This window comes from Protomyctophum bolini (assembly GCF_963924005.1).
Source record: "Protomyctophum bolini genome assembly, chromosome: 19".
NCBI lineage: Eukaryota > Metazoa > Chordata > Actinopteri > Myctophiformes > Myctophidae > Protomyctophum > Protomyctophum bolini.
Window position 1 is genome coordinate 18,299,180 of NC_137880.1, and position 13,338 is coordinate 18,312,517.

The 13,338-nt window shown below is 44.4% G+C and overlaps 1 protein-coding gene across 1 annotated transcript in view; it reads right to left on the bottom strand.

Moving 5' to 3' along the window:
- The window catches only part of vsnl1a (visinin-like 1a), a 30,595-nt gene extending 17,565 nt beyond the window's left edge, over nt 1-13,030 (bottom strand). The window contains exons 1-2 of the mRNA XM_080790537.1: nt 12,793-13,030; nt 7,160-7,326 (exon numbers count right to left, since the gene is read on the bottom strand). Coding sequence (XP_080646663.1) covers nt 7,160-7,321 — 162 coding nt within the window. The 5' untranslated portion in view covers nt 7,322-7,326; nt 12,793-13,030. The remainder of the gene's footprint in view (nt 1-7,159; nt 7,327-12,792) is intronic.
- Nucleotides 13,031-13,338: the final 308 nt, after the last annotated feature.

The following is a 13,338-nucleotide window of genomic DNA, read 5'->3' on the forward strand; positions in this document are numbered from 1 at the left end:
ATCTATTAACTTGAATCCTACTGTAGCAGTGCGACAATACTAGCATCATGTCCAGACACACTCTGACGCACGCACGCACGCACACCACACCCCCCCGCGCGCGCACGCTCGTGCACACACACACACGCACACACACACACACACACACACACACACAAACACACACACACACACACACACACACACACACACACACACAAGGTACTGAGACGTGGCCCGATGATCAGAATTGTCTTTCTCCAGCGACTCTTTAACCTAATAAGGGTTGACTCCAAAGCGCTGCATACAGGCATACAGACTGAGATAGCCTCTCCATTGATTACCAAGGGTGGGCCATTTTATTTCCCTTTAGAAAAAGCCAAGGTCACCTTGCCTGACAGGGAGTACATCTACATACACTCCAGTATTATTTCACCCCAGAGTTACATTAGTACAGTACTCAAAGTTGGTTTATCCAATCCAATTCCATCACAACAGTAACTGGGTAAGGCCCAGGTTAAAAGCTGTGGTTAAAAGAGACATCACTCGTGTGAAGTAGTGAGGGGCGCTCTTTATCATCATATATCATACATCAGCCAATCAAATCATCACATTCCGTGCTACAGACACACAACGCTGTGCATAGGAGGAGCGTCCCTCAAACAACAAGTGACGTGTGGATTGGTCTCTGGAGGTTACCTGTTGCATCATTCTGCCTCCAACGGCCGTGTAGGACCACAGGCCTCTCTGGAGGTTACCTGTTGCATCATTCTGCCTCCAACGGCTGTGTAGGACCACAACTAGGACCTCTCTGGAGGTTACCTGTTGCATCATTCTGCCTCCAACGGCCGTGTAGGTCCACAATTACTATTACTATTTTGGACAAATTAAAAAACCTTGAATCGTGAAGCGCGCGCTTGTGTGTGTGCGTGTGCGTGCGTGCGTATGTGTGCATGTCCATGCAGTGTGTGTGTGTTGTCCCCAAGCCAGTCTGTGTTTGCAAGCTCGTCACGTCTGCTTATGTAATCCGCCAACTCAGAGATTCTGTGGGCAATTAACAGCAATGTCTGTTCTGAAAATGCAAAGAAGAGTAACACTCTGTTTGCTCTCTCTCTCTCTCTGCAAATTGCACTCTGCTAATTTGTCGTTGGATTTGTCTCCCCCTGAGTGACTGTTTGGCTTTGTGCATTAGGGCTATGCCAAACACTGTAAAAAGCTCTATATGTCATAATTATTGCCTCATTTTGCTCTGTCTATTGCAGTTCATTTGACACTCCAGGTCTTGTGGGAGCCTTAGGGCCGATTCATACTCCGCTGTTTCGGCGCTATAATGCCGAAATGATTTTGCCTCGTCAGAAATTTTCAGTAGCACCTAAGAGACGACTTTAGGACGGTACACGCCCCCCCCGAACCTCAAATGACATCACATTGTAGGCTCTACACAAAAGTGCTACATATCGCTCATCTGTCGCAAAGTCAACCTGAAAGAGACACCAATTAGATGCACATTGTCTTAGCTGAGATTGTAACATGAATTCAAATGTAGGACCTTTGTAAGCACTCTTTGTAATTAATCTGGGACACACTACTCCAGCAGAAGATTAAAGGGTTGGGTATCGTAGCTGGGCCTTTGCCATCTTGAAATTCCTGGAGTGGCTGCATGGAGAAACTGAATTCTCTCTCTCTCTCTCTCTCCGTCTCCCTCTCTCTCTCCGTCTCCCTCTCTCTCTCTCTCTCTCTCTCTCTCTCTCTCTCTCTCTCTCTCTCTCTCTCTCTCTCTCTCTCTCTCTCTCAATTAACTACCTTGGAGTTTCCTTTGTGTCCAGGGACTCACAGAGATCCTTGAGGGTGTTCTAGGGGGTCCCACTCCCCACCCAGCCAAATATGTTAATACAGCATCAAAGTCAGTTTAAATGTAACCGTATACGTTCTAATCGGCTATTGTCAAACAATGTAGAAAATTCGTGAGAAATTGTGAGCAATTTAGAATCATTTCGAAACATTTTAACAAAAATCCTTTGGGTCCCCGACAAAAACAAAACAAATGGGGGACCCCGGGCAATTGCAAATCAACTTAGGGGTCCTTGGCATGAAAATGTTGGAGGACCACCGCTCTAAAAAGGGGGACATTTGCTGTATTATTTGCTTTCAGACTCCGTATCCCCATCTGCTTCTTCCTGATTAAGTTACATTTGGGCTGCAGCCTGCATGCAGATTGCAGACATAAGCCAGCCAAGTGTACTGTGTCTGGGAAGATGGGGACTTCTCATAGAAAATAATGCTGAATTGTCATTGGCACACACACAGGCATAGTACACACCCCTCTGCAGCAAAAGCCTTGCCTGGCGATTCAAGAGAAGCTACAGAGTGGAATCCATCTATCTCTATTCATCCAGGTGTGTGTGTGTGTGTGTGTGTGTGTGTGTGTGTGTGTGTGTGTGTGTGTGTGTGTGTGTGTGTGTGTGTGTGTGTGTGTGTGTGTGTGTGTGTGTGTGTGTGTGTGTGTGTGTGTGTGTGTGTGTGTGTTGTGTAGATGACCATCACAACAATGCTAGCCAAGGCTAGCCGTCATAGCCCAGGATGATACTATCTCTTCTCATCTAAGGCTGACAAGCAGAGATTTATTGTGCAAAGGAGGAGACCTCTGCACGCCATATAAATGTATTAATAATATGTGACCTACAGACCTCCACTGTACTACACAAGTAAAGATCCCTAGAAAATAGAATAGAATACACTGTGCATGTGAGACCCTGCACTGAATGTGAGTTTGAATGTTACACATTGTTTTGCATTCACAACTTGCCTGAAATATTTGGTTCTACATTCATCCATCGCAGACTCACTCTCAACAACCGTGATATGATCATCCACATGCGCCCACACACACACACGCAAAGACACAGACAGACAGACAGACAGACAGACAGACAGACAGACAGACAGACATAAAATAATACACACCACACACTACTACTCCCCCCCCCCCCCCCCTCCCCATCATCTTTACCAAGGCCTGAAAAAAGAGGATTACTTCTACAAAGGAACGCAGTGCAGTTTTAAAGAAGAAGAGATGAGAGGCAGACAGTAGAATAAAGGGCAAAAGAGCAGGAACAGTGTGCTTGGATCAAACTGCACATTGGCTCACATGCAGGCACGTAGCCCAAGTTGAGCCAATACTGCACTTAGCACATTGGCAGAAAAGGCATTGGACAATAATTGGCACAGGTGTAGAGTAGCAGCATGTGAATACTGGGAGATCTAAAGGCATGCTGGGGGAGAGAGAGAGAGAGAGAGAGAGAGAGAGAGAACGAGTAAGGTGTGCAGAGAGAGAGAGAGAGAGAGGTGGTACTGTAAGGTGTGCAGAGAGAGACAGAGAGAGAGGAGGCAGTAAGGTGTAGAGAGAGAGAGGAAAAGATCACTCCACCTCTTAGCGTATAGGAGTAAGATGAACCATACCCATCTCACGCATGCATGCACACACGGAGGGAGTCAGAAGCACACACGGAGGGAGTCAGACGCACACACATGCACACACACTCACGTGCACGTGTGTAAAACTCACCATGTGCACATCTCTCTTTCGTATCAATGTAGCAAGGCCATTAGGCTAATGAATGATAAATGTATACATGCTTTTTCTCTCTCTCTCTCACTCGCTCATTCACTTTCTCTGCTGTCTCTGCTCCTCTCTGCATTTCCGCTCTGTCACCAACTCAAACCTCTCCTCCCACCACCACCACATACTGTACATTTTTGTGTACAGTATCGTTTTTCAGAATGTTAAGGACATAAAAACACAGACACCCCCCCTCCCCCTCAAACAAAGGACGATAAACAAAGCAAACAAACCAAGAAGTAGGACAAAAAATAAATAATAAAATAATGTACACACAAGCAATATTTAATAATAATAATAATCAATCCGTCTTGTTAATGCAAGGTTGCAGCCAGCCATTTTCTAAACTTATCAGCCCTTTGGCTTTAAATAAAGCCCTATCACTGATACACTGTTGCCCTAGAAACACAATAGGACATGTCAATAGGCTTTGCACAGCAGCCAGGCTACGACCCCTTTTTAGATGTGAGCCCTCTTTGTGTGCCTGGCGATTTCCCTCCCTCCCTGTCTGCGACCCTGCGCGGTGATTCAGAGGTGACTCCAGTGGATCTGTTGTGTGCTTCTGGCTGTCCCCTTTTATCAGAGCAGCCAATTCCCTGCTATTTCCCAAGTGTCCCTTATTATTATATAACTGGATTTGGGACGGTTTCAAAAGGTTTTTGCAGGAAAAATTGGTCAAGATGGAACACGTCCGTTGGCAGATATTGGTTCCCTTTATGATTTTTCTTCTTTAATCTATAAAATGTACAATTTACAATTTAGGCATTTTGCAGACACTCTTAATCCAGAGCGATTTACATTAAGCAAGAACAAAAATACATATACGATACTTCACATTCATAAAAAGTTAAGAACGTAACATCGGAATATCTATATAATGAAACTATGCAATCTAGTTCTTCTTCATATTGTTTTCTTTTAATGCCCTTCTGAAAACGTTATAGTAATTTGTTATATTACTGGAAAAGGTAATAATCTTATAGTAACTGCCCAACACAGCTAAGGCCCTGATCTCTAGGTGTTCAAGGAAGTCTTGCCGCCTATGTTGCGTATTGTAAAAGCTGCAAGCTTCTCTGACAAACGGGTGAATAATGTCCTGCTGGACATGTCCACGGAAATATTTCTTTTGAACACTTCCATGTACTGTATTTGGAAGAAGAAAACAATCAACAAAAAATACGGTGAGGGGACCACCTTTACAGCCTTTACAGCATGGCTCAGAATCGAATATCTTATTGCTTTGGTGGGCAAAAAAAAAGACTAGTACAGAATTAAGTAGTTGTTGATGAGATTATCAAGTTGTCATCGGAGGAGGAGGAAGAGACAACTACAGTATGCATTTAGCATTGCGTACTGTTCTGATGATGGGCCACCATAACTCGTTATTCTGTATTATATACTGTATCTAATGTTATACTGTAGTATTATTTGGGCCGCTGTGCCAACTGAACTGCAAACGCCTACTGTAGTGTGTTCTTACGGTCGGGGGTCCCTGTGGAAACTGCTGCTGCAAATGTTGTTATATTGATTGATTGGAAATCACTGGCGGGTCACTGGCTGTTGGTTATGTTAAAGAAAAAGGTTAAAAAGATAATAATAATAAAAAAAACGAATTTCGTGCATGTTCTCATGCACACACGCGAGCTCCGGCACCTAATAATTTACAAATTAAGCACTGCCTGTCACCCTTCGTCATCAGGTTGGTTTTAGGAACCTCTAGTAAATCTAGATTAGAGGACCTCAGGTGACGACCAGGCACATCATGGCGTTAAAATCAATTCTAAAAGTTACTGGCAGCTAGTGCAGTGCGGCCGGGTAATATGTTCTGACCTCCTAGTCCCGGTAATTAGTCTGGTGGCCGCATTTTGTACCAATTGCAGGCGCTGTATGGATCCTTTGCTAAATATGGAATAGAGGGCGTTACAATAATCCAGGCGGGATGAAATGAGTGCATTGACAACTTTGTGAAGGTTAGTGGTGGACAGGACTGGGCGGTGATTCTGTGAATGTTTCTTATATGGAAAAAGCATGTGCGAACCACAGATTTTACCTGGGCCTCAAGACAGAGGTCAGAGTCCAGTACTACCCCCACATTTTTGGCTACTAGTGTGACATTGGCTGACATGGAGTTGAGACTTACAGTTGTAAGTCTGTAGGCTGATTGAAGCAAATGAATAGCTACGATTTATTTATTTCCACACTAGGAACAGGTCAACTAGCTAGATGATCATCTTTTCTATATGACTACAGGTATATTCTACTCAAATCCACTCTACTATGCTGTCCTTCTCAGCTCAGTGAGCTGAGAACTCCTCTCCTCTCTGATGCCATAATCATCTATTTACAATCCTCTTTGACAACACTCCCTCCTGTGTTCATGCCCAACTCTAATGGACTGCACTCCACCTAACTGTGCTGTGTGCACAAAAGTGAATCACTGCTGATCACACCGTGTGTGTGTGTATGTGTGTGTGTGTGTGTGCCTTTCCAAAAGGAGAGCCAAGCAGTTAGCGAGGTATTGCTCAGTTTCAGCCATTATAGGAAGCCGCTCAATTTGGAGGAGGCGTTGTTTCCTTTATCCATGATTTATGTCTGCTGCCCTGTGTCCGACATGTCAGCTGTACTGTATGTAACGATGCTTTGCCGTCCATGCACGTTGTAACTGGCTGCTCTCCCACTGTCAAACTGCACTGGCAGTGTTTATGTCCTTTGTACAGTAACAAGGTATTCCTGTACTTCTCATTATGTGGACATAAATAAACATTTCAAGTGTGTGTGTGTGTGTGTGTGTGTGTGTGTGTGTGTGTGTGTGTGTGTGTGTGTGTGTGTGTGTGTGTGTGTGTGTGTGTGTGTGTGTGTGTGTGTGTGTGTGTGTGTGTGTGTGTGTGTGTGTGTGTGTGTGTGTGTGTGTGTGTGTGCGTGCGTGCGTGCGCGTGCATGCGCGTGTGTTAGCCTGGCTAATAAGCCAGACCGAATCAGCCGTTGGCAAAAAAATATTAGTCTGGCTTATTAGCCATGCTATGTGTGTGTGTGTGTGGGGACGAGCCCCACCGTCCGCACAGAGTCTACGTCACTGACATACAGCACACTTTTACAAGCTATACTTTACAGAACAACAAGCCCAACCATCATCATCATTTTTCGAGATCATGGATTCCACAATGCTACGCCAGACTTCCCGGTCCTTCATTGCCACCCCCAGTTCCTGCCTACTGAAGCACCGGTCCTTCATTGCCACCCCCAGTTCCTGCCTACTGAAGCATGTGTCCCTAGCGATGACATCAGGGAACGACAGCTTTCTACCTCTGGTCCGCAGGACTACAGAGAAGAAGGGAAGATATCTAACCTCATTGTCAGCTCTGTAGCAGTGGCCGGCAAACTGCGCTCTTCTGGTTCGGACCAGTGAAGAAACACGGGGAAGGTTTGCCGTAAGCCCAAAGTCGCTCACAATGTATCCATTCTACAAACTGTTAATACAAATTTCAATCAATCAATCAGCAATGCGCAATAAGCAGACATGGCAACAGACAGTGGTGGGAGGGTGCGGGTGCTGTCTCGTACCTTGACGTAGAGCTGCTGGAACTCGTCCAGGTTGAGCCTCCCGGTGGGGCAGTCCTTCAGGAAGCCCTTGTACCACTGCTTCAGCTCATGCTCGTTGAACTCTGTGCTCTTCACCAGGTCCTCCATCACCTCGGGGGTCAGCTTGCTGTTCGTTTTCCCCATTTTGTCTGCCAGGGGGAAGGCCATGTGCACACACACACACACACACGCACACACACACACAACACCATGATGCACGGCAACGGTACGCACGTGAACAAACGGAGGCGAACACACAGGGGAACATACACAGGCAGGGGTTGTGCGCACACACACACACACACACACACACACACACACGCACACGCAAACGCACACACACATTTAACAAAGTAGGTTAGGATTTATATTTTTTTCTAAATAAACAAAAAAACAAGCTGAGGGGTGAAAGATAAATCTGTTCACCTACGAAGGTTTTTACAACGTGCGACGTGTGCAAGTGTATGGCTGGCCATTACTGTAAATCAGTGGTTCCCAAACCTTTTGGCATGTGACCGCAAATGTCGATTAGACGTTTACCCAGGACCCAAACTAGTGAAAATAGCAGATCTAAAAGCTGACATGTTGCTTCCCGCCGTGCTGTGAGCTTGTAAATCGGCTATTATGGAAATGGAATATGGAGTTTCTTGATTTCTTCATGACTGAAGAAATCAATTTAATTCATGAAAGATTTCGTTTTTTGGGGATGTTTTTTTTACGTTAATAATCAAAAACAAAATGTAGGAAACTAAAACTAAAGGGACACATAAAAATATGTCCGCGGCCAAGAAATGGGTCCCGACCCACTGTTTTGAAAACAGTGCTGTAAATGAGTGACTGTGACATGGTTGATGTACTCTAGAAATGAAACCGTTACAAAACCAATCCCCCCCAAGCATCAATCATCATAGGTTTGATCCCCTGATGAACTGGTCATGTTTGGACCATTGCACTGTGGGATGAACGACACCCATTTTGAGCGGGAACCCCTTTTGGTGGTGACATACATTATGTTATAATTTAGCTATTGAAAAATAGCAGATCTACAAGCTTGTAAGTCTGCTATTTTTTTTAATCGTTAAAATGTGCCTCAAATCTTTCCGAAAATTGTCATGATTTAGAAAACTTGTTTTTTTTTTTTTTTTTTACGTCAGGCCTGAATGGGTTAAGCGTGTTTAGTGCGTTTAGCTTAAAGCTATTGTGATCTTTTGCAATCATCCCTCATCCCTTGTGCTATTTTTAAAGGCAGTGGACAGTCTATGTCAATTTTGTATCATCTCCTTCACTGAGACAGACAGCAGGAAAGCAGAGAGGGAGACAGCATGATCCCGGAGTGTTTGCCATCCTCTGCCATTCTGCCAGACACATCCCAGTTTCTCGCTCTCTCTCTCTCTCTCTCTCACACCCTTGGTCTGTATAGTATTCTGCTCAGCACCGCCACTGCTACTTTACTGGTACTTGGGCATTGATTGGGCATTAAGCAATCCCTAATTACAATGATTACAAACACACGCTCAGGCTCATAGAGCGTTTGTTATCCTTATCTATGTACTACTATTTCTGAATCCCACTTTGTGTGAAATCTAGCAAGTTCATCTGGACTGACCTATTGTCTTCATTTAGGTTTACAAACCACAGATATTACAACTTTGGGAAATCCTATAGATTGTTAGGTCATCCATACCGCCCGTGTGCTAAATGAAAGATATGGGGTTATGCCGTTATTCCATGTGATAACGGCACTTAACCGTCACTTAATTAACCTTCGTCAATCTGCAACCAGCCCTTGCTAAGAGCTAAACAGAGAGACGATCATTTGTTGATGCACCGCTGCACATTTCAGAAAACAATCCAATTTCGTTTCATTTCATGGCTTATGGAGAGAAAAGATGAAAATCCTCAGCTGTAACCACATAGAGAGGGGTGTGGGGTGGGCGTGGGATGGAAGTGGAGAGAGAATGAGAGAGGCAGTGGGTATGTATGAGAGAGAGAGACAGAGAGAGAAAGAGAAAGAGAGCAGAGAGACAGATCGTATAAGTAGCTCAATAACCAGAAAGCCATTGCATGGGTTTAGTGGCTCCTTGATCGTTCTATAGGCCTCTGAAGATCGCCCGAAAAACTGTTGGGATGTAACTGCATCTGATCTATATGATCTGCACTGGAGGCTCTCTGTTCTTGTAGATGGCCCCTGCCGTTAAGCAACCTGCTCCCACCCAAAGATCCGACAGCGCTGGATGGATGCCCTCGCGATTACCTGAGCCCCACTAGGGGCTCTCAAAGGGCTTTATCGGCTAGCATCAATAAAGCTCTGTCCATAAATAGGAATAACAATTGGCCTAAACCAGAAAATAATGATTGGATCAGGATCGGTTGTCAGCAAAGAATGATGGACCACATGATGGGATGTAACACTGGAATATAGAGCTTTATAGGCGCATGCATGCACGCACGCACACACACACGCACGCACGCACGCACGCACGCACAGAAACACTAACACTAAATACATAATTGTTTGTGCTCTGCCCTGCTGAATAGCATAAACACTGCGGCAACATATATTGATTTGATGTTGGACTGATTCCTGTCCATTATATGTGTCATGACCACCACTGCAAACAGTATAACTTCAGACCTTCAAATTATACATGGCAACAAAACATAGTTCTGCTCCATCAATCAGGGTGTGTGTGTGTGTGTGTGTGTGTGTGTGTGTGTGTGTGTGTGTGTGTGTGTGTGTGTGTGTGTGTGTGTGTGTGTGTGTGTGTGTGTGTGTGTGTGTGTGTGTGTGTGTGTGTGTGTGTGTGTGTGTGTGTGTGTGTGTGTGTGTGTGTGTGTGTGTGTGTGTGTGTGTGCGTGCGTGCGTGTGTGCGTGCGTGCGTGCGTGCGTGCGTGCGCCAATCTTCCAAGCTGCATACTGTACAGTAGCATACTTTCAGAGAGACATCAAACTCCACAACAGCCAAAGAGTAGTCTCCATTGACACACTGGCAAGTTGTGACAGCAACACATCTCTTCTTACAATGCAAGTAGTCTATCGGGATGCGGTGAGCTCCAAGATGGCAACTACACGGGGAGAGAGATGTGTCTCAGTATAGAGATGTGCATGTGTGATGCATTGCAGCCTTACTCAGTAATGTAATGTTGCTAGGTTCCCAGTGTAATGAGTCCTGGGACTCATGAGTGGTCTTTTAGATGAGTCCCAGGGCAATGTTAAGAGTCCCAGGGAAACAGACTAATCCATTTTGTTCAGTGTTTAACTCGTCTTATATGGTAAATTATGATTCATGTCCTGTTTGAATTTTACCCCTAACAAATACCCCATATCATATAATACAAAAACTAAACCTAATACTTAAACTTATAATAAACAAATTAAAAGAAAAATAAATAACCTGAACTACTTCTTCCTGTAGTGCAAAACCACGCCCCTTTCATTTCCACGTCGTCAATTCATTTTTTTTCCACACTTTGCTTGGTTGGTAAATCAAGATGCCATTACCCAGGTAAAATATATTGATGCATCCGAGGGAAAAACACATCATTTGATGCAGGAGGCATTGTAAAACAGCATTTCCATGTCCATATGGCACATTTGAGTGGGTGTATTGCGTACTGTATGTGTTCTAAAAAAATCTACATGTTTTGCACCACATGTTTGTGTGTGTGTGTGTGTGTGTACGTGCATGCAAAGAGTAGAATAATCACTTGAATTTACTATGACTCACATGGCACGAAAAGATCATTACATTAAAATGCAATCTAATATGCTGGAAAATGCAGTGTGCAAATACACTAGGGGTCAATTACTATAGCGAAGACTGACATCTCACACTATGGACAGCACAGCTGACTGAGGCTCATACTGGAGCATTGGGACACTCCCACCTTTATTATCTGTGTGTAATGCTGAGCTGTCCAGCTGTTTTTTTGTTCTCCAGGGTGACCTCGTTTTTAGGCATCAAAATCTGAAGACTTCTAACCAATGAGTGGCAATGACCCTCTGTCACATATCAATGTGTAGTGTGTACCGCAATTGTGTTTTTTCTCCTAATTTTCCACTGTATCATGAGAGAATTGTTTTTTTTTCACTACAAGGGCCTGATAATAAAACATCTGTTGTCAGTAGCCTGTACAGGAACAGGCCAAACAAGGCATAAGGCAATAGTGATCAAATCCATTCCCAGCTAACTGGTCTGCTCAGATGTATTTTCCAAGCGTTGTCTACAGATGATGACAGAGGGAAAGGTGTACCGCTCCCTTCCATTGTTAAAAAGTTATTGTGTGCTGCACTGCTATCAATTATCATGCAACAAACCCCCCCGAGTCTGACACGATGTATCAGTTTCTACAGTTGCCTCTAGTCAAGACAACCATTACATAATAAGCTAATGTCAATGCTTGATTATGGCTGCAAGAAACAGCCCACTGAGCCCAACATCTCGCAATGCATGCATTGCAGAGCAGCACACATTGACTTGAGACCTGAGTCATAGAGGTCCACTATGTCCACGCGTCCATGACTATTAGTAGTAGCCTACTATCATCAAGTCATGATAATAGATGCAATAACTGCACTGTCAAACAAGATATTTTACAGTATTGTGAACATCCAGCACATGCACGTGAGGCAGGCACATTATGTAACATTGCCATTCTTTTCCAAATTATGCGTATATTAGGCGATGACCTTGAGAAGCAAAGCACAGCCAAGCTGACAATAGCTGAGGATAGTAGTACAATAAAAGTGGTTGGCTATGGCTATGTCAAACTTTATCTGCTCACTGGTCCCTGTAATTCTGCTGCCCTCCTTCTTTCTTTGTAAGAAGTGGTGTGGAAGGTGTGTGTGTGTGTGTGTGTGTGTGTGTGTGTGTGTGTGTGTGTGTGTGTGTGTGTGTGTGTGTGTGTGTGTGTGTGTGCGCGCGTGCGCGTGCTCGATGTGTGTGCTGCACGCAGAAAAAGGCTATAGGTTTGATATAGATCTGCTGCTGTGCTGCCTTGATTTAAGTGGCCAGATGGTGGCAAGCTTCCCCCAATTAGGTTTTTGTGGGTTATGTTATGAACGTCTGTTCTGTGAATAGGGGTTCGTTTTGTCGGTGTCTGGACTCTATATAGCCTAGTATCAATTCCCAAACGGGCACTGTATCCCTGCTGCTTCCTCTAACAGCCTCAAAATCAGCACCACAGTCAGACAGAGCAAAAGGGTCTCATGCCACAATTCTCAACATAAAAAACCCTATTCTATGTTTTCAGTTTAATGATCAATCACCATCAAATCAATCTCCAAATGGTCACTTTTGCCATTGAAACATGTCGAATATGATAGATGTATAGGCTACATGCACTGTTTATCTAAACACTCATTAAACGAAATTATATAAGCTCCAGAGGTTTATGGGACTATTATGATAATAATAATAATGTAATTATCGTCACTTCTAGCCTACTTCATGAAATAATCAACATCATTTTTATTGAAAGAGTAGGCAATGTACCATTGTACCATAACGATAACGAAGTGACCGCTTTTCATAAAGTAACGGGGTGTGTTAATTGGGGACAAAATGTTGCATAGCCATAGCCTACTACGAGCATCGATCAAGAGAACATCCTACCTTGCGAGAGTGCAACGGAGTCAACGGAGGAAGTGTGGTCGATGTGTTTGGGCTTGGTTTTGGACCGCGGCGAGGATGGGGGGGAAAAAAGACGCGATTCAAAACGTTTGAACTTGTTCTTCTCCTAATCGACCCTCTGTGGTCTTGGTCGGGCTTTTGTTTTTATTTGCAGAAAGGAGGGGAGGGGGGAAGAGAAAAACTAAACAGCCTCGACGAAATTCACTGCTTGCTGCTGCCGTCCGAGAGATGCTGCACAGCACTGCTGAAGTGAAGACACTGTGGATGGAGTGCACAGGCAAACCGTGCGCGTGTGTGAGTGCACCCCCCAACCCCCTCCGTAGTCCTCCCTCACTCACTGTGGGTCTCTCCGTGCCTCATCTGTGTGCGTGACTGTTGCGCACGTGCTAGTTTGGTCATGATGAGGGGCGTTTGGAATGGATCATACACGGCTACTATGGTATTTGCGCAGAGCGAAGAATAGGCCAAAGTTTAGACGAGTGATATTGTTGAAATGTATATGTAGTCCAACAAATCAACGATTAAAAC